Source organism: Wyeomyia smithii, chromosome 2 (genome assembly GCF_029784165.1).
Source record: "Wyeomyia smithii strain HCP4-BCI-WySm-NY-G18 chromosome 2, ASM2978416v1, whole genome shotgun sequence".
Lineage (NCBI taxonomy): Eukaryota > Metazoa > Arthropoda > Insecta > Diptera > Culicidae > Wyeomyia > Wyeomyia smithii.
In genome coordinates this window covers 189265355-189287378 of record NC_073695.1, presented here as the reverse complement: position 1 = coordinate 189287378, position 22024 = coordinate 189265355, and the positions used below count along the sequence as shown (strand labels likewise).

General features: G+C 39.6%; 1 protein-coding gene across 1 annotated transcript in view; it reads right to left on the bottom strand.

The window, feature by feature from the left end:
* The window catches only part of LOC129720279 (probable serine/threonine-protein kinase nek3), a 44936-nt gene that overhangs the window by 4589 nt on the left and 18323 nt on the right, over nt 1–22024 (bottom strand). The window contains exons 2-3 of the mRNA XM_055671736.1: nt 5058–5153; nt 4052–4444 (exon numbers count right to left, since the gene is read on the bottom strand). Coding sequence (XP_055527711.1) covers nt 4052–4444; nt 5058–5153 — 489 coding nt within the window. The remainder of the gene's footprint in view (nt 1–4051; nt 4445–5057; nt 5154–22024) is intronic.

Sequence of the window (22024 nt, the reverse complement as noted above, 5' to 3'; positions counted from 1 at the left end):
ATTTCAAACGGTTATAGCAAGCGAACGACTTAATGCATCTTAGTCATTTATATGTCGGTGGATAGATAAAATGTGTAACAATTTTTTGATATTATGTTCAACATTGTTGCTTTACTGCTTAATGGTGGAAAAAGGTGAAAAGTTCCAAGGTCAAGCTTTCCCATACATTTCCCTCGTTATTGGCTTGCTTCCCAAGCACAGATAACAATAACATGGACGAAATAAATTCCACTGCCTACATATTTTGACTCAACAAAGTGTTTTGGTTTGTTTGTCTTTGTCTAAGCTGCGTGGCCACGCCTTAATGGTAAAAATCTACGCTGAACTCGATACAAAAGACTGCGTGTGGAAAATTCAGCTTCAGTTTAGTTTGTTACACATGAGCGAGAGCAGTGCAGCTGTTAAAGGTACGCGACATTGAGAAACGAGAGCTGCATAGGAGTCAACTTCCAGGCACTGCGGAACATGTTACACCTTTATTTTGCATACGGGGCAGCAACAGTTACCATCGTTCGATGCAGGATATTTTGCTGGCACAGCTGCTGGAGGGCACAGCGGAGAGTAAATTTTATACGCGGCCAACAAAATAATCGGTGCTACCGGTGGTGGTGTGATCATCAGCATTCTGTAGCTACATTTCGAGCTAAAGATTATGAAATCGGTTCTTTTCAGAACTATAAGATGATGAAATAAGAGTTATGAGAATTTTTAACAACTACTACTAGTGTGAAATGTTCATCTATTTCTAAAAAATCATTTTTACAATAACGACCAGGACGCACCAGAGATAAACGGTAGTGTTGCCTATGAATAGTTTATCACAACAAGATATAACCCTCATTTCAAGAATTTACACTGCTAAATTGAGTTATTTTCCGGTTTAATTGTTTGTTTGTGTTCACTCGAACACCGTTATCAGTCAAATATTTGAAACGAAAATTAGTTAATCTAAGAACCAGAGTGATTTTCGCATCGCGAAAGCAAAAACTTTCTTTTGATGCTTATGAAAATCACTCAGTAGTATCGAAGGTGTTTTGGTTTGTTCCTCTTTCTCGAAGCTACGTAGCCACGCCTTAATTGCAAAAATCTGCTCTGAACTCGATACAAAAGACTGCGTGTAGAAAATTCAGCTTAGTTTGTTAGTTTAGTTTGTTACACATAAGCGAGAGCAGTGCAGCTGTTGAAGGTACGCGACGTTGAGAAACGAGAGCTGCATAGGAGTCAACTTCCAGGCACTGCGGAACATGTTACACCTTTATTTTGCATACGGCAGCACCACTTACCATCGTTCGGTGCAGGATATTTTACTGGCACAGCTACTGGAGGGCACAGCGGAGAGCAAATTTTATGCGAGGCCAACAAAATATTCATGGTGCGATTATCAGCGTTCTGTAGCACGAATTTCTAACTGAATATTATGGAATCGGTTCTTTTCAGAACTATAGATGCTTGAAGATAAGAGTTATGAGAATTTTCGCAACTACTACTAGTGTAAAATTTTCATGTATTCATGCATCGTTAGTTTTAAAATAACGACTATCAAAAATAAACGGTAGTGTTACCTATGAACAGTTTAGCGCAGCATATAATAATATTTAGTTTAGCATATATTATATATTTAGTCCTACGTCACCATTTCATAATGCCCCTAGGGCTGTACACCTTGTAGTATTTTTTAATTTCAAGCAGATTTTTCTGGTTTTGCGTGTAGTTTACAAAAACATCTGGCATCTCTGAGTGTCCGTTTTTTATTGATCATAAATTGATGATTAAAAACAATTTTCAACCTTTCAAAATGGGTTGTTTCGATCGTTTCGAACATTACGTATCTGGACACTAAATCTACCAAAACTAGAAAACGTTGTTAGATATACTACAGCAAAAATTGGAGTGATATTGGTCACACTGCAAGCGTTTTGCTTATTTTCTCTTGGCACATTTTGACCTGCCTCGATAAATATAGAAATCATTCGAATTATTTAAATATTAGTTTGATCAAGTAATTTTACGTTGGCTGCAGAATACTAAGACCTTTGTCCACAGGAGAAGCACTTCACAGGTACGTAGTATTGTTATTAGGTGGCGTTATGTCTTAAGAAAACACATAATTATTGTTTGTTGGAATCATGACAATAAAAAAACATCTCCAAGACCAGAAAAGAAGAGCTTGTTTCAGAAATGCGGTTGTATTACTGACGAAAGACAACTTCAAACACAAGCAAAAGATGGAGCCATAAATGGAGCAATATGTGGAGCAGCAATAAGTAGATTAATAGACGGAACAATGAACGAAGCAAAAGGGGGAGCAATAGACGTAGTAATGGTGAAGTGATAGACAGAGCAATGGGCAGAGCATTGGGTGGGGTAATAGGTGCAGCAGGTGGGTTTATAGACGGAATAATGAACGAAGTAAAAGGCGGAGCAGCAGGTGGGGTAATAGGCGAAGCAGAAGGTGGAGCAATAGGCGCAGTAATAGTTGGAGCAGCAGGCGGATAAATAGGTGAAGCAATAGGCAGAGCAGTGGACAAAACAAAACTCGGAGCAAAAAACACAGCAAAAGGCTGATTAAAAAAAAAAACAAAATAATGAATGAAGCAAAAGGCGGAGTTACAAGTGGAAATGTTTTTAGTAAGTTTTGAAACCAATAAGTACTGTCAAATGGAGTAACAGTGATCTTCTTCTTTCAATGTTTTGTGACTGATTTCGTTTGTTTACGAAAATCGTCGTACTGATAGGTGGTAGAAAGAAGTTTTCGTGCACCTTTGAGCTACTATCAACAATTTTGCATCCATGAGGAAAAAGTTTTTCTTGTGCTTCGATATAACGTAACTTGATTCAATGTAACAAAATAAGGTTGCCTTATATCGCGGTGTGACTGTAGTATAGTAAAAGTTTTAGTAACGTAGAAGTTGTAGTAAAATATAAGTTGCACTGAAAGTAGTAGTACCAAGAGTAGTATTTATGCCAAAAGTAACAATTGTACTAAGACTTTAACCAAAAGTACTAGTTATACTATGAGTAGAAATTGTATTAAGAGTAGAAGTAGTACTGGAAGCAGAAGTTGTGCTGAAAGTAGCAGTAGTCCTTAAAGCAGAAATAATACTAAAAGTGAAGCATTGAGTGCCTCTTCAGGAAATTGTTATTGTGACGTGGTGTTGGTAGGAGGAACGAGGTTCGATAAAACTCCTTCCTCTTGACATAATAAGTCCTTCTTATAATAAAACTGATTTCAGAAATATTTACTCTCTACAGGGAATTGTAATTGGCGATATTGGCACGAGGAACGAGGTTTCGATAAGACTCCTTTCTCTTGACATAATAAGTCCCTCTTAGAATAAACCTGGTCAGAGAAGAACGTTAGGTGTAGCCTCAGTTCAGGGAATTGTAATTTGGCGATATTGGTAGGATAGAAAAGAGGCTCGGTATAGTAGAGCAGTAAGTTTGAAATGAAAGGGTAAACTCTCACACACAAGCACGGATTTATAAAAAAGAGTATCATTAACTTTAATAGTGATACTGCCAATAATATGAAGTGCGGAGTACAGAAAACACCTGGGCAATATCACAATAGATCAATATATCTCTGGTCGCAGTGATGAGTCCGCACAGAGATAAAAAAAGTGGTAGGTTAAATAAGTAATAATAGTAGAATTAGTACTGAGTAAAATAAGTAATAATAGTAGAATTAGTACTAAAGATAGAAGTCAAAAGTAAAAGTAGTACTAAGAGTAGAATAGCTTCTTAAATTAGGAGAGACACTGAAAAAATAGCAAGCTGGAACGTAGCAATAGTAATAAAGGTAGAAGTTGTACTAATAGTAAAAGTGGTACTAAAAGTAGAAGAGGTACCAAGAGTAGGTAAAACGGTACTAAGAGTAGGAATAAAACCAAAAAAGAGGTATAAACAAAAGTATAAGTAGTAGTGGAAGTAGAAGTAGTAGTGGAGGTAAAAAAGTAGCAAAAATTATAGTAGAAGTAGAAGTAGTAGAAGTAGAAGAAGTAGCAAAAGTAAAATTAGTAGTGAAGTTAGTAGTAGAAGCAGAATCAGCAACAAAAGTAGTAGTAGAAGCAGTAGCAGACGAAGTAGTAGTAGAAGCAGTAGCAGACGAAGTAGTAGTAGAAGCAGTAGCAGACGAAGTAGTAGTAGAAGCAGTAGCAGACGAAGTAGTAGTAGAAGCAGTAGCAGACGAAGTAGTAGTAGAAGCAGTAGCAGACGAAGTAGTAGTAGAAGCAGTAGCAGACGAAGTAGTAGTAGAAGCAGTAGCAGACGAAGTAGTAGTAGAAGCAGTAGCAGACGAAGTAGTAGTAGAAGCAGTAGCAGACGAAGTAGTAGTAGAAGCAGTAGCAGACGAAGTAGTAGTAGAAGCAGTAGCAGACGAAGTAGTAGTAGAAGCAGTAGCAGACGAAGTAGTAGTAGAAGCAGTAGCAGACGAAGTAGTAGTAGAAGCAGTAGCAGACGAAGTAGTAGAAGTAGTAGCAGTAGTAGTAGTAGTAGTAGTAGTAGTAGTAGTAGTAGTAGTAGTAGTAGTAGTAGTAGTAGTAGTAGTAGTAGTAGTAGTAGTAGTAGTAGTAGTAGTAGTAGTAGTAGTAGTAGTAGTAGTAGTAGTAGTAGTAGTAGTAGTAGTAGTAGTAGTAGTAGTAGTAGTAGTAGTAGTAGTAGTAGTAGTAGTAGTAGTAGTAGTAGTAGTAGTAGTAGTAGTAGTAGTAGTAGTAGTAGTAGTAGTAGTAGTAGTAGTAGTAGTAGTAGTAGTAGTAGTAGTAGTAGTAGTAGTAGTAGTAGTAGTAGTAGTAGTAGTAGTAGTAGTAGTAGTAGTAGTAGTAGTAGTAGTAGTAGTAGTAGTAGTAGTAGTAGTAGTAGTAGTAGTAGTAGTAGTAGTAGTAGTAGTAGTAGTAGTAGTAGTAGTAGTAGTAGTAGTAGTAGTAGTAGTAGTAGTAGTAGTAGTAGTAGTAGTAGTAGTAGTAGTAGTAGTAGTAGTAGTAGTAGTAGTAGTAGTAGTTGTTGTTGTTGTTGTTGTTGTTGTTGTTGTTGTTGTTGTTGTTGTTGTTGTTGTTGTTGTTGTTGTTGTTGTTGTTGTTGTTGTTGTTGTTGTTGTTGTTGTTGTTGTTGTTGTTGTTGTTGTTGTTGTTGTTGTTGTTGTTGTTGTTGTTGTTGTTGTTGTTGTTGTTGTTGTTGTTGTTGTTGTTGTTGTTGTTGTTGTTGTTGTTGTTGTTGTTGTTGTTGTTGTTTTGTTGTTGTTGTTGTTGTTGTTGTTGTTGTTGTTAATATACCGCCCATTTTTTTAGTTGCTCCTCCGTGATGGATCTAAGCTAGTGAAGTAGCACAGAGAACCACGAATATGGCAACTTGGGGTTAGTTTACCATCTTTAGGGTCGTTAGGTTTAAAGAGGTGGTTGCGAGAAAGGAGTTTTAGCAGTCGTTGTGTCGGAGACCGAGTTCACCTTTGCATCTCCACGACTGCGATGGAAAGGTAGGGTTTGGTCACCGTGGTAAGTAACGAATCGAATAGTGTTGCGCCTGAACTTATTACGAAGGCAAGCGAGAGTATATCTAATTTTTTTGTCGATTGGAATATCCCCTGCTCTGTGGGACCCTCCTTCTACGTTGCAAGATAACGCATTTTTTGTCGAAACCACTTTTTTCTTTTTCCTATTATTTATAGACGTAATTAAAATACTGATAGGTAATTTTTGAAAAAAAAATAAAGTAAGGAATCTAGAAAAAAGATTAGTTTTGACCGGCAGTGTTGCCAGATAGATCATTTTTGTATTTAAAATTTAAATTCGCATTTTGCGGCAAATACAGCTTATTTTATTTTGAATTTGATAGTTGCATCGTATTTCTCGGAAAATTTTACGTAAGAAACACGATACCTTCAAAAGTAGAAACGATAGACCAGTTTCACCCAAAGCAGAAGTTGTACTCACAGTAGCAGTGGTATTAAAAATATAACCTTTAGTACAAAGGTAGAAGTTGTGCTTTAAGTTGTACTTAGTCTTAGTCAACCTGTTTACAATAAAGTAGTCATGGCTCATAGTTAATCCGATGAATGTTGCTGTATTCTATACTGATTACTTTCATGGGCAAAGCCACTTGCCAAATTTCTTGATCTATGTATGTATAGAAATGTATAACTATGTGGCCAATTTCGGCTTCTATAAGAAACAGCTGGAGCTACGACCATCTGAATTCCAACACTGCATTTTGTGTACTGTATGAATCGAGCTCCTGTCTTGCAGTGCACTAAGCCAGGCATCGCCTATCCGGCAGTGAGTATGCAACAACCAGCGTAGCCGAGCGAACGAGAAGTAAAACCTTTCTCCTTCTTTCTGCTTGAGAACGAGACATATGCTACGCTTCTCAATCTCAAGTCTTTTGCACACACGCTTTCGAGATACTTTTTCTACTTTATGCATTCACCTGAGTAGCAGCAAGCACGCACCGACACGCAAACATTTATTTTATCAGCGACTGTAAAAGAGTACGCGAATTCTTACTAGCGAGTGGGAGTACTCGACTAAAATTGCTCGACTAGGAGGGGTGTTTGAAAAACTGTGCTCGAAAACGAAAATGCTTTCTTCGTCTACCCGGTTTTGCTTCGTGCACCGACAGCCGAACGTGGCGAAAGAATCTGTAAAGTATCGCATACTGGAACGTGTAGGTTATCGGACTACTTTGGTAAGTTTTTCATAGCAGTCTAATGCAAAACCGAAGCAGTCCGTTACTCTATTTGAATTTTTTTTTTGTCCCTCCGCAACTATCGTAATGCATCTTGAAACAATTGTACTCGGCTGGTTGTACTGGCGAGAAGGGAACTACACGCGAGTGAATGAACAGGTGCGCGTGTGTGCATATGATCTCGGGAGTATATGCGAGTAATGAAGACAGTGAGAAAGAACGAGAAATAGCTTAATGGAGAATGCTCAAGTGTGTAATATTGGTAGCTTCGAGAACCTCATTTGAGGTGTTGCATACTGTTTATGAGTTTATGACTAACAACACTGGCAACAACGCATAGGCAAAAGGCGTTCAGTTGCAAACAGCTGAGTGTGTAACGGAACTTACTTGCGTAGTTTCATATTTCAATTTGGAATTTGTTTGCTTAAGTTTTACTGTATCGTACAAAAGAGTTAGTATACGACATAGCATTTGTAGTGGAGGTAGTATTAGAATTTGCAGTAGAAGTAGTAAAAGCATTTGTAGTAGAAGTAATAGTTGTAATATTTAAAGAAGTCACAGTAGTAGAAGCAGTATAAGTTGCAATAAAGATTAAAGGTGAGTTGATAATTATTGCGACACATTTTTTTGATTACACAGTGCAACAAAAATTGACTATTTTTCTGCCGTGGTTTTAATATATTTTTTTGTGTATTTTGATGCAATACCAAATTTCCTTAAGTTTGAACATATTTCAACTTAAGGGGCAACAATGGCGCCATTTTGAATTTTTGGGAAATCGGAAATTCTCGATGTTTTTTCGACGCCATTTTGTTTTAAGACCAAATATCAAAATTCTAAGAGTTTGTCCACATATTGGCATCTCCCTACACATCTTTAAAAAACCAGATCTTAAATCGGACCAAAACTGAGCTCAAAACGGTGATTCTACGAAACCGATTTTGGCATGTTTTTAGTATATTCCACAATGCAAAATAATATCGAGTTTGTCAGAGCATCAACAGTAATGAGCCAATATCTGAAAGTGGTAGTCAATTTATGTCTTATATCAAGTAAAAAATCTCAGGAATCCAATGGTTGGTGTCCACGTAAAATGTCAATAACATATCAATTTTGCCCCGATTCCCCTGCAACACTAAAATACGTTCTTTTTGATGCTAGATTAACTTATTTGAATTCTGTTTAATGTAATATCGAGAGTGTAAGCGATGCGTAAAGATACAATAACGATTTGTCTTTACATGATCCTCCCCCTTTTGCGAGGAGAGGGTTGCTTTTGTGGCCAGGGCCGGTCAAAACATAGGAAGCTCGCTTCAGCTATGAGACAGAATCATCGTGTCTTCGATAAAGGTAAATCCGACCCCCTCCCCGCAAAAAGGAGAGGATTATGTGAAGACAAATTGTTATTGTATCTTTGAGTATCGCTTACACTCTTGATATTACGTTAAACAGATTTCAAAAAAGGTAATTGAACGTCGATATAAACCTATTTAAGCATTGTAGGGGAGTTGGGGCAAAATCGACATGTTGCTGACATTTTACGTAGACTTTTCTACTCATTATAAGATATTATTTGAATACCACTTTTAGATATTGGCGCATCACCATTAATGCTCAGACATACTCGATATTATTCTACATTGTGAAATATACTAAAACCATGCTAAAACCGGTTTCGTAGAATCACCGTTTTGAGCTCAGTTTTTGTCCGATTTAAGATCTGTGATGAGTAAGAAGATGCTAATATGTGGACATTCTCTTAGAATTTCGATATTTGGTCTTAAAACAAAATGGAATCGAAAAAACATCGAAAATTTCCGATTTCACAAAAATTCAAAATGGCGCCATTGTTGCCCCTTAAGTTAAAATATGTTCAAACTCGGGGTAATTTATTTTCGCATCAAACTTCATCAAAAAATCATACACAGGAGCCAAGGCAAAAAAAATGTTGCACTGCGTTATTAAATCGGTTACAGTGATCGGAGCAAAATCCAATTTTACAGTAGTTCAGTATTTGTCTTTACTTCAGATTACATACATCTATTAAGTTTCTGATTTTTTCATCTTCCATCAGTTTTAATTTAATTTAATTTAATTTTTACTCCTTTTTAATTCCTGTGGTCATTTGAAGTTCGCGCTTTATTGACTTTTTTTGACAGCCAAATAAGTTTCGGTCGGACAGAGTTCAGAACAATTTGGTGGTTTTAGATCTAGCGGTACAAATATCGTGTAAAGTTTGCGGGCACGCAAACTGACACTATGCAGGCTTTTATTCTGGTCTAGGAAGTTCTTAACCTTGTACGTTTTCAATCAAGATCGTTTTAATTTTTAATATAGACCGTTCCGATAATTATAAATACACTTACGATCAACCGTCATTTCAAATAACGTGCAGTATTCAACCAAACGTTGGCTGCGTTCTGTTGTTTACATCCAAAAGAAACAGATGCTGTCATTTTTTCTAACATTTAGTGCGAAATTTTGAAAATGCGTGGCCTTTCTCCCGAGCAAAGAAAGCGAATTGTGCACAAATGGGGCACCGTGAGTGGTTTTTCTATAAGAAAATTAGCCAGAGAAGAAGGTATAAGTGTCGGAGCAGTTCAAACCGCATTGCGGAAGTATTGTGTAGAGTGCACATTTATTGATGCCCCAAGACGTGATAGAAAACCCGGGCCTGTTGATCCCACAATGGACAAAAAGGTTAAGGAATACTACAAGCGGCATCCTTCAGTATCAGTACGAGATGTGGCGAGAAAGCTTGGAACCTCGGCGAATAACGTTATGCGTGCCAAGGGAAGAATGGGTCTGCAGACCCGTCGGAAGCAGGAGCAGCCAAAACGAAATCCAAAACAAGCTGGATCTGTGGAACCGAGAGCTAGGAAGCTTTATGACAAACTTCTGACCAAAAAAATGGGGTGTGTTATCATGAATGACGAAACCTACATAAAACTGGACTATAAGACTCTGCCAGGACCGCAATTTTATACATCACCGAAGGTAAAGGATGTCCCTGGACCAGTGAAAGCCATTTACACCGAAAAATTCGGCAAAAAGGTGATGGTTTGGCAGGCCATTTGTGAATGTGGGAAAATATCTCGTCCATTCATTACGAATGACACAATGAATGGTAAAATTTACGTGAAAGAGTGTTCGCAGAAAAGGTTGTTACCCATGGTTAAGCAGCATTGTCGAACCAGCGGACAATGTTGAAAAATTTAAAAAAGATTGGCTTAAAGTGGTAAAAATGGTCGGAGAACACACTGTGCAAAAGCTTATGAGTAGTGTTAAGAGAAAGGTTAGAGAACTCGCGTATCCTACAAAAATAATCCCAACTTGAATTGAAACTGGAAAGAAAACACTTATTATCTATATTTCAGAATAAAATGACCCGAAAAATCCTGTATCTTTTGTTTTATCAAGAAAGAAGATGTATTTATAATTTTCGGAACAGTCTATAATGCTTAATTTTGATGACTTTTACTCCAGTTAAAATTAGTAAATGCACTCGAAAAATTTTAATTGCAAATTTTCATCTATTTTTGCTATTTTATATGATAAGTCGATCAATTAGTTGTGTTCGCTTGGCTGCCAAAGAGGCATCCCAACCGCAACCAAAAAGCTTAAGGTAAGACTTTATTGCCCCAGCAGAAGTCATACTGAGTAGAAGGATAAATAATTTTGAAACAAAAAATAAAACACAGAACTAAACTATCCGACTGGAGGCTGTCGTTCAGATCCCACTGCAAGACCGCACACGCAACAGCACTCGTTCGTACCCCTTACCGATACAGAGTGCGCAAAACAGTTCAATTTAATTTGCGTTTTACAACTTTAACATGACACCTAACTGCTAACTATTTTGCGCGGATCTCTTTATGGTGGTCATAACTTTAAGCTCTTTTGCTAGGCAAGGTGTGTGTGCCGTTTATTACCATTCCGTCTCCTGGTGCTGCATGGTATTGGAGCAAGCGTTGAACAAGGCATCGTCGGTCGCTCGTCGCCCTATCGTCACTCCCACCAGATGCTGCGTCGTGCAACGCCGGTCAGTTAAAAGCTTATAAAATCGTTTTTCAAAAGCAGCAATTGATCGAGATTTGCACAGCGGACTCGGCCGGGTTGGCGGATAAAGTTCAATCCGTACACCCAACGGCTTTAGTTGTGAGAAATCTGCTCAATAACAACACAAATAAGATTAATATCAATAAAAGAAAATGAGTTACAAAGTAGGTAAGTTCTAATGGCTGGGCCATTTACCAACAACAGACCGGATTGCGTTTTACGCGTAATCCTTAATAACCTTTTAGGGTTGGTTGCGCAGTGGGATCTAGCTTTTATTGCAGCTTGCAAAAAGCGATGAAAAATGGCTTTGCTCCAGCAGTATTAATCAATGTTACATTTTATTGGAGAATAAGCTCGATAAACTGATGCTGGTGATTAATAGATGCACAATGAATTCCAATGCAAATTCTTAGCGAATAAAAAATTGATGTTTGCTGCCAGAGTCGTAGCCTCAATTTAGTGATTCCTCCTAAGCGATCGCAGTCAGGCTAGTCAGTCCGCTGGAATGTTGCCATCATAGCTGACGGCGGTCGGTGATGCCGGCCGGTATCGCAAATAACGCAGGACAAAAAATGTTTCCCATTAACTGGGTTGACAAATTTAAGCAATTGAGGCGTTCGATTTCACACTCCGGTGGAGGAGAATGGATTCGGATATTCGAACGAAACAAATTGGTGTGATATTAGTTTATCTTCCAATATTTCATAATAAACGATGCTTTTATGTAAATTAATCTGTATCAATTTCACACTCCGTCGCATGGCACTGACACGGTAGTGGTGTTTATCTTCACAAGCAGGGTCGTATGCGGGGAGGGGGGACAATTATGAATTCATATATATAGGCCCCTATTACAGAAAACGAGGCGAGCAGCTCGCTCAAACGAACAAACCCTGTAGGCATGCTGTCAAGGACGCGGGATGCCGTTACAATACAACCGTAAAACCGCAGTTCGTGCTCTGAAGTTTGACTTGATTTGACTTCCAGAGTATCCAGGTTTGCAAGCTCGTGGTACTCACTAATTCTTGTCCAGGAGAGTAAATTCAAAACCACTCTTAAATTTTGTTTTGCACTGAAGCGTCAGCCTGTGCGTACGGGCACAGGCCTTACCCCCTGGGACTGCGTACTTCAACGCTGGGTTTACTAAATTATATTATCTTATCGACATATGATCGGAATAGTACTCTATGAGGGAGCCACATTTCAAAGTCCTGTGTCTTAGCCGCTTTGGTCACAATTTTTCAGCTGCTATTATACTCTTTCAGATCATCGAATTTAGACAACACATCACCCTTAGGAAGTGGTGGGATGTCCGAGAGATAGTATTTTATAATTCTTTATTAAATACATTGGAAAATTATGTCCATGCACCTTGTACACCAGGGTATTGTACCACACATTGTTATAAGTTTTTTCAATGTCCAGCCATTGCTGACATCTTGGACACTAATTTGTCCCGCTGGATGATGTTAGTAATTCAATCGGGTTGATGGATAGTGAACCTACCCTAGCGAAAACCAAACTGTTCTTCAGAGAGGATATCGTTCTCATCGGGGAATGAAATCAGACGGCTTTTCAAACAGTTCGAATAGGGCAGAGAGTAAACTGATGGGATGGTAGCTCTTAGAAATACAAGGATCTTTCTCTGGCTTGAGTACTGGGATAACTTTGGCTGATTTTCACATTAAGGCAAAGTAGCCATGCTCCCAGCTCCCAGTGTAAATGAACCGCGGCTCAAATGCTTGAGCTCGAGGTTAAATGTGTTGTCAACACCGAGAGCCCTTATACTCCCTGACATCCTCGCAAGAACGATGTGCTAGAGACCGGAAAAGTCTTGAGTTCGGAGGGATCTGGCGGAACTTTTGGGGGTTGCTCATGGTTTTTGTGGATCGATCATTAGTTCGTTGGTACTGGCGCCGATAGATGTTACGCGATGATGATGTTTCTAGTGGTGCTCAACTGAAGGGCTGTACTTAACCCGTAAAGACCCGGGACGGAACTTTTTTTTAGAAAATGGTCGTTCTCAGCGATGCTGCGGCCGATTTGAGTAAACTCGGAATATTATTCAAGGGGAATAGTTGCTCTAAGTTTTATGCCACCCCTCTGAACCCCTCCCAGTTTATGTGAGACCCGAATATGTCTGTGCCTTTTTTTATTTTTTCCTACTGATTGAACAAACGCATGGATTTATCATACGTATCAAATGTCCTTTGCATCAAATCATGTCGAGCAGATGAAATACGATTAACAAAAGTAAATTTTGAAGTTACCAAATTATTTCAGTGCAAAATCACATAACTACGTATTTTCATAGAAAGTCAAAAAAGATGTTCTACTGAGGGAGATTGTAGCTGTGTCCTTTAAGTTTTCTACTCTACATTTTTAGAATTAGGTCTTCTAAGTCCAAATATGTTAAAAGATTCATTCTAGCATATACAGATTTTGAGAAAAACAAGTTTGAATTCACTAAAGTACGAATTTTCATGAAAATTCGATTTTCTCAGTCCCTCACAGTAGGTTTCTATTTTGTTTTTCCATTTTTCAACTTTGCATTTTTAGAAAAAGGTCTCCTGAATTCAAATATGGCGAAAGATTTATTCTAGCATGAACAAATTTTGAGAAAAACAAGTTTGAATTCACTAAAGTACGAATTTTCATGGAAATTCGATTTTCTCAGTCTCTCACAGTAGGTTTCTATTTTGTTTTTCCATTTTTCAACTTTGCGTTTTTAGAAAAAGGTCTCCTGAATTCAAATATGGCGAAAGATTTATTCTAGCATGAACAGATTTTGAGAAAAACAAGTTTGAATTCACTAAAGTACGAATTTTCATGGAAATTCGATTTTCTCAGTCTCTCACAGTAGGTTTCTATTTTGTTTTTCCATTTTTCAACAAAATAGAAACCTACTGTGAGAGACTGAGAAAATCGAATTTCCATGAAAATTCGTACTTTAGTGAATTCAAACTTGTTTTTTTCAAAATCTGTTCATGCCAGAATAAATCTTTCGCCATATTTGAATTCAGGAGACCTTTTTCTAGAAATGCAAAGTTGAAAAATGGAAAAACAAAATAGAAACCTACTGTGAGAGACTGAGAAAATCGAATTTCCATGAAAATTCGTACTTTAGTGAATTCAAACTTGTTTTTCTCAAAATTTGTTCATGCTAGAATAAATCTTTCGCCATATTTGAATTCAGGAGACCTTTTTCTAAAAATGCAAAGTTGAAAAATGGAAAAACAAAATAGAAACCTACTGTGAGGGACTGAGAAAATCGAATTTTCATGAAAATTCGTACTTTAGTGAATTCAAACTTGTTTTTCTCAAAATCTGTATATGCTAGAATGAATCTTTTAACATATTTGGACTTAGAAGACCTAATTCTAAAAATGTAGAGTAGAAAACTTGAAGGACACAGCTACAATCTCCCTCAGTAGAACATCTTTTTTGACTTTCTATGAAAATACGTAGTTATGTGATTTTGCGCTGAAATAATTTGGTAACTTCAAAATTTACTTTTGTTAATCGTATTTCATCTACTCGACATGATTTGATGCAAAGGACATTTGATACGTATGATAAATCCATGCGTTTGTTCAATCAGTAGGAAAAAATAAAAAAAGGCACAGACATATTTGGGTCTCACATAAACTGGGAGGGGTTCAGAGGGGTGGCACCCTTACTAAAACTTAGAGCAACTATTCCCCTTGAATAATATTCCAAGTTTACTCAAATCGGCCGCAGCATCGCTGAGAACGACCATTTTCTAAAAAAAAGTTCCATCCCGGGTCTTTACGGGTTAACTGAAAAATGCTGTACGGAGACTGCCGTGGGCGACGACAATCACACGCTGGAGGGTTCCCAACGCTTAATCGATCTACTCCAGAGTATTGTGAGCGTTGTATATGTTGATGTTTTCGCCGAGGATGACTGGCCATCGTGTCGGTAGTGGCATTTAAAGTCAGCACCACCGGATAGTGGTCCGACGAGAGCTTCTCGATCATGACTGGATCCTCGAAGATGACCATGTTTGTCAGAAGGATGTCAAGGACAGAGTGCACTCCGGATCGGGAAGTTCTGGAAGGGCACTCCGGTGTCAAGATGTTGAAGTACCCGGTTACAAGGTCCTCCGCTAGTATGATGACGTTCCAGGGTTTTCTCTGATTACTCCACATCTCGTGCCGGACAAGGACCTTCGTGATGATGTATTTCGTTTACCATCGAGTCAGCTTGGTCGGATCATCTCTTAGTACGAGATTATTGGGCCGAGGGAGGTTACGACTCCCACTCAGATGGCTTTGATAGTCCTAAATTGGAAGCTCGGTAGCACGTGTCGCTTAACGTGGCACCTCACCGTGATAGTAAATCCTCCTCCCGCTAGAATGATTCTGTCTAGTAGTATCTTTTTCGGCTTCAGATGAATCTTCGGTTTATCGGCAATATCGACCTACTACTTGCCATTGATCGTTGGCATTGCGAACTTACAGTGTCGTACGACTCAATCTGCATCTTAATCGGCATGATGCCTATCAGCAGCGGCTATTAAAGAGGATCTAGAGTGCTCCGTGACACAAGAAGCATTGGAGGTATCAGAAAATTATCCGATTCCGCGAAGGGTGGATGGACGCACCGACTTATCACGGCCAAATCCGGATGGGCCGAAAGGCGCCATGGAGAAGTGAACTTCTACCTGACAGATTCTATCAGGCCATAACTGCTTTACGCAGGTTCGGGCACACGGAGTCCCAGTCCCCCATGTGTCCCGAGTGCCTGATGTGGAGGAGACTACTGGGCATGTCTTCTTCGTATGTCCTCGTCGTGAACGGGCCAGACACTACTCCATACAACTTGGCTAGGAATATGTCGGAATACTCGGGCATCTGGAGTGCGGTTTCTGCAGTCGTGTCTCAGATAATCCTGGAGCTACAACGTGTGTCAGCTATGAGGTATAAAAGTAGAGAGGATGCATGAAGCACAAAATGCCATTTTTCATTGTGAATATCAACCGTCGTTCCGGGCAGAAAAGGGCTGGAGACTGGAGGGGTTTTAGTGGCTTCGGTTTAATTCAACTCCTCTCCCTGAGTTTTTGTTCCTGAGAGAACAAGCGTTTGAATTTACAGCAACGAATTACTTATAGTACTGTTTTGAAGATTTGGGCGACAATCACAGGAAGCTGAGAGCTTCAGGTTTGGTACTTACACTGGATTGCGAATGCAGCTGAGATGATTTTGACTAGTTACTCTGTAGAAGGTGAAGGGTCGCTTTCAGTAGAACCAGCGAAGATCTCAATGATAACGCCAGCGTAAAACTATCCGGGAGTCGAAGTGGATCCTTGGCATGGTTAAACTGCGGCGGTGGCGAGGTAGGACTGTGCAGATAGCTTTAGATTGAAGCTGACTGAGTTGTAGAAACAAATCCTTAAATAAAGTTGTTCTGAAACAAGCCTAACAAATTTTTTCTCTCTATCAAAAGCTACACCCAACGCAAACGGGGAATATTTAATTACTTTAGGGCAATTTTTTATTACTCTTTGTTCCTTATGACTGCGCATTATACACAAAAAGTGACAAACAAAAAGTAACAAAAATTTTGACGGCCACGTGCTTGTATGTGTTTCTGTAGGAGAACATTCAGCCAAGCACCGCAATGCATGTGTTACTGACATGAGGTAAAGTTGACAAACCACGCAATACCAGTTTTAGTGGTTGGGTGGCTGTAGTAGGCCACCTGATGCGTTGCAAGAAGATCGTTCACTTTTGGATTCTCCTCAGAGTTGGTGCAAAGGATTCTAACCGTGATGGCGAAAACAGTGAAGCTACTCCGTTCAGAAGTGTGCGCGTTCAAAAAAAGGTACCCCGTCGCGTCGAAAACTGTTCGTGGACACCGAATACGCCCGTTCCGGCATCTAAAACATCTTGGCACTATTGGACAACAATCAAAGCATCGAAAGAAGGCCCGGTTCAGGACGGTCGACGACCCTGAGCGACAGCAAGCTCCAAGGATGCTGAAGAGGAAGATCGAGGGTAAAGTGGCTACATGATTACATGCGCTTGACCGGGAGGTCGGTGCAATCGGTCAAACAGTGAGAAAGTACCTGGCGAACATAGACATACATCTCAGCAAGCAGCAGTCCCATCCATTAGTCTTAGGGCTGCAGGCAATGACGCAGCGACAGCACCTGATTAAGATGGTCAAGTCGTGTTTCCCGGCGAATCACGACGTGGCGGTTATGAAACCTATCGCACCATGGATGGCAACGACTGGCAAATTATTGCGTATTTTGCTTCCCCCACGAAAGAAGTGACCTCCGGGTGAAGTTCATCTCCAAGTTCTCCTAGAAGGTGCTGCTGAGGCCGACAATCAGCGAGAGAGAATGTCAAAACCGCTCTTCTTTCGCTCCAATTTACCCGTGAGGAAATTTTTAATAGGAAGTGCCTGCCGAAAGTTGCGTCGTTCTTCAAGAAATACCATAAAGGCGAAGACGCGGTTTTATGGTCGGATCTGGCGTTGGCCCGCAGCTCGAAGCGATTGTTGGAGGAGATGGAGCAACTGAATATCGATATCGATGCCTAACGTCTGCCAGCTGCGTCCAATTGGGAATTTTTGGCAAACCTGAAGCGTAATATCAAAGATGACTATAACAAGACAAGAAGACTTCCAGTCTTTTCATACATTTTTCCCACGACACCTTCACAAAGGTTAGTGTTGCCTTCTGATTACTTGAATGCGCATAAAACTGGTTATGGGCGATTAAAATGACTGTTTGACTGACAGCTGGCGCTGCAGTGAAATTGATGATGATGTTTTGTAGGCAACATTTCAGCCTATCAAGATTCTATTTGCAGTGAGTTATCACTAGTTTACGCAGCGGAAAACTTCAAAAATTTAGATTTTTTACACTAAACGGTAGATTTATACTAAGAAAATGCAATTACGACACGCTATGTACCTTCCAACTCCTGTAAAAACATAACCTCACATTAGAAACGAAACCGGATCTTATATATGTAAATGCAATTTCATATGTATTTTCTTGATAGTAAGCAGTCTTCTAGATGCTGCTGAAAGTTTCTAACCAGCTGTATTCTTTTGGCCGCCAAGAACATCCATTTTACGCAAACATCGCATGAAAAACAGTCTCCTGTGTATATTAACCTTGTCTAAAAATTAAATCTATCATCATTTTCTTAGTTCTAAAGTTCAAGTCCAGAAGTCGCACGGTCGTTTTTAGTTTTGCGTTAAATCGCCAATTAGCAAAATCGATTTATCGTGCGAAAATTCAAAAGATGAAAATGAAAACTAGGTGGCAGCACCGTATAAGGAAATTGAAAATTAGATTGCCCACCGTGCAAAGACAGTGAAATTTAGATGGTAGGACTATACAAGGATATTGAAAATAAATGCTTCACCCACAGACTAACAGTCGTAACATTGGAACCTAGCTCCATCGCCACAAAAACGATAATTCCAAATTTCTAAGCGGATAACAGTCATCACCGCCTGGGGCGCTGTCATGCAATCTCATACATATTTTGTGGTTCCCCATTTGACACATGTAGTAACGCTAGCGCTGATGTCGAAATACATGACGCAGCGCGAACACGACAGCAGATGGTGCTAGTGTTACTAACGTAAAGTACTGGAATCATCCAAACGATGATTTTATTGAAAATTTATTCGACGTGTTATGTCTGTTAGTCTGTGGTATTCCTATTTCACAGGTTATTTTTGAATAGCCTTTAATCAATTGGCTGAATTTCGTTAGGTAGCAAACGTACCCTCTTCGTCGATAAGAATTTGCTAGGGATCAAAAAAGTGATGATTCTACTCTTACTTTATTTACGTTAGCATACGCAAATCTTCTCCAGATTACTCGGGATATACTTGATTCATACTATACCGTGGTATACCATACCTTTGTTGTTTAATGCATGAAAAAAACAGTATACAATAGTAGCAAAAACAACATCTAACATTAATTTGTTTAATTACGGAACACGCGAAAACTGGGAACCGTACAGGGAACCAAACTTTGTTCTAGAAAAAAAAATCGTAAATAAGCTTAATCACAAATTACGTTACACTCTAGGAGGAGCGAGGGAGTGAAAAAATAAACAATGTGAATGCAGTGAAAAGGGATCAAAGATATGAATTTATATGAGAAGTTGTGGGGGAGGGGAAGGGGGGGGGGTAACAAAATCCTTAAAAATCTGTCCACGTGGAACATGGATGGCCCCTAATATAAACTACACACAGACACACATCACAGGCACAGTATATTGCGTTGATAATATCAAATCACGCGCGTCATGCGTTGAACTGTTTGTAGCTCGATTTTGAAAAGTGTCCAGAATGACAAGATAACATCAATGCTCACCTAATATTTTGAATGTATCTTAAAGCATTTTTTCTCAGCTTTTCAATGGTGATGTTAAATTCAAAATCGGTGGTTGCGAACTTGCTCAAAAACACGATTTTCTGATAGGATCCAAGATGGCGGCCAATTTTTTTCTACTTCACATGAAAGCTCTATCACTCCTCTTGAAAACAATGTGTTGGTTGCAGGGGGTTCAATGACAAATTCAAGAGAAATAAATCAATCAAATGATCAAGAATTGCTCAAAAATCAATTTTTGTAGAAACCGTTTAACCGATTTGTGCCCCTCGGGTCCATCAATATGAACTAACCAAAGCGTTTTCTCATTTTTTCGGTACTTTCAATCAATTAGACATAAAAATGTCCTTTTTGAAGGACTTCATGTCACCAGTGGGACGGTTTCAGCGAGAATTGCTCCGTTATAAAATATGACGTTTCGCGTTAGTGCGTATTTTACTTTCCATCAATCGGTAAAATATCTTTGATAGCACTGTTTCTAACTCGGTGATGACTGAGCTTAGGCGTACTGATCAGTAGCACTGACTACGCTCATGGTTGAAATTATCCTTATTCAACGATTGAGTCATTTCTCCTTTTAAACTCTTCCTCGGTAAGCGGTTGGTATTTAGTTACTACAGTTTGCAACCTTTTGCTTTGAGATTCAATTTCCGCAGACGGGCAGGTATCGTGAGCAAGCTACACGCTCCAGTAGGAACTAGCTTTTGCTAGTTCGATTGTATGGGAACAGCTCAAGTTTGTTGAACATCAGTACGAGAGCATGTGCAAACGCGTTTGCATGTCACAGTTTTTTAATTGATTCCATACTTTACTGTAAAAAATATAATTTATATGGTTATACTACCAACTGCTGTCAAGACACCCGTTTAATATCAAAATAAAATAAATGAAAAGCTTAAGCTTGATAGAGTGCAAAAACGGTTGGTGCGTGTTAGACTTCCACTGCTGCGGGTTGGCGGGACTCCGTTTGTAGCCTATCAATTTACGCTGCCCGGTGTGGATGACATCTTGAGAAAGGCTGTTCCCCGGTTCATCTTCACACGTTCCATTCCGGCTGGTTGGGGACCTGTTTTAGCTGTGAGTTTTTTTTTTCACTTTTCTCAGCAATCATCATGGCTGACACGCACCGTGATCTCCCGCAATGTCCCGCAAAGTACGGGAATATGATTTCTCCGGCGGGGGTGGCGGGGATGATAACAAACTGCATCACCCAGGCTGCACTGGAAAGCGAGGATATATCACTTATTTAGCTGCATGTTTTGGATGCGCTCCGGCTATCTGATAGCACGAGTAGCACGAGTGTTGCTGCTGCAGAGGAGTTAAGAAAAAAGCTTTGCAAATGGAGAAATGTCAGGTGCTATTGCCGCACACGTCCACTCATTAACAAGTATTTTAATGCGCGAGCATTTCTCAGTGATTTGATAGGTGATTCTTCATATAGGGATGTGGAAAAGACGCGTGTGCGATTAATGTTGGTATAAGTGTTTCCATTTTTAGTAGAGGAGCTGCATTCACAGATTTTTAGCATACCGCTTAGCTCCATTGAATTTACTATTTTCTTTTCGGATTTGCTTCATTTTGCAAACTACTATTCGATCGAATCTTTGCGAAAATATTGAATAATTATTCCCCACGGATGACGGATTGAATCCACTTTGGAAAACATATTTCATCACTTTAATTCAGTTCCTGCTGCTTGTTTAGGAACGAAACTGGACCCATTACGGCTTTTCACTCACGACAAGGCTAACAGTCACAAATGACATGAGATAAGATTCCGCTCACTCTAACGAACCGTTTAGTATTGAGATTCGATCACTTTCCGTAACGGACCTGACCTGAACAGATAGACGACAGAAGACACATCAAACGGACGATCCGCTGACTAAAGTCAAACACCCGTGATGATTAATTATGCTTAATGCTAGGTAAATAATATAAATGCGTGTTTTGATTACCATTCGATATGGATCGACCACAAAGAGGTGTCAAATCGCGCCTGGTTGGGATTTGTTGCCTGCGTTCGTACAGATCTAGATTGATGAGACTGCCATGCCTTGTTACTGATGGTTTCAGAGCGGTTGATAATGGGATGAAATAACTTTTCGGTCTCGGTGTTTGGGTTGCTTTCATCCCGTACACTGCCTCGTAACTAATGACTGCTATCAGAGTGAATCAAGTGCGAAGTGACAACGAAAAATGACGGTAACGGAATTGGGATAACGAACTATTGACCGAGAGGAATCCAGCTCCGAGCGGACTCCTCTTCTCCACCATGCAGGATATATTACATGTGCCAGGTTGGTAGATTCATATCGCCCATTTTTATTGGTTCATTACATTCTTTCATCACATCAGCAGGAAGTACGAGGCCAGTTCGGAGCTTACCAGCGCGCGCTTTCCAGGAGATTCCCAACCGATGATTAAGAGCAAACACGAAAGTAGCGAAATGTAATAAAATCCTCGCCAGTCGTGGCACTTCATTAATTTCGCGCTCGAGTAATGAAAAACGTTTCATAAATTCATGTTGTTCTCACCTTACCGTAGCACCGTAACCTCGCGCTTGCTGGGGACTTGCGCTTAATATCTTCATTTGATTCAATAAAAGCTTTATTTTTGCTTCGTGTTTAGCACATTTTCATTCCGCACCTCGGCGAGACCCTCGTCGGCCGTAGATTCCATCCGTGGTAACCACGAGATTAAATGAAAACTTCTTCGGTCTGTCTCCCCTCCCGTGTCAGAAACGTCGCCACCAGCCAGCCAGCGGGTATTAACTATACTAATAAATGAAGTGATTCTGATTCAATTTAACCCCGTTCCGACCGGAGGACGACCGGCAATTGGGTTGTTATCGATCCGACTGAAAAATGAGGCTATTAGTGGGAAAGAAAACTAATA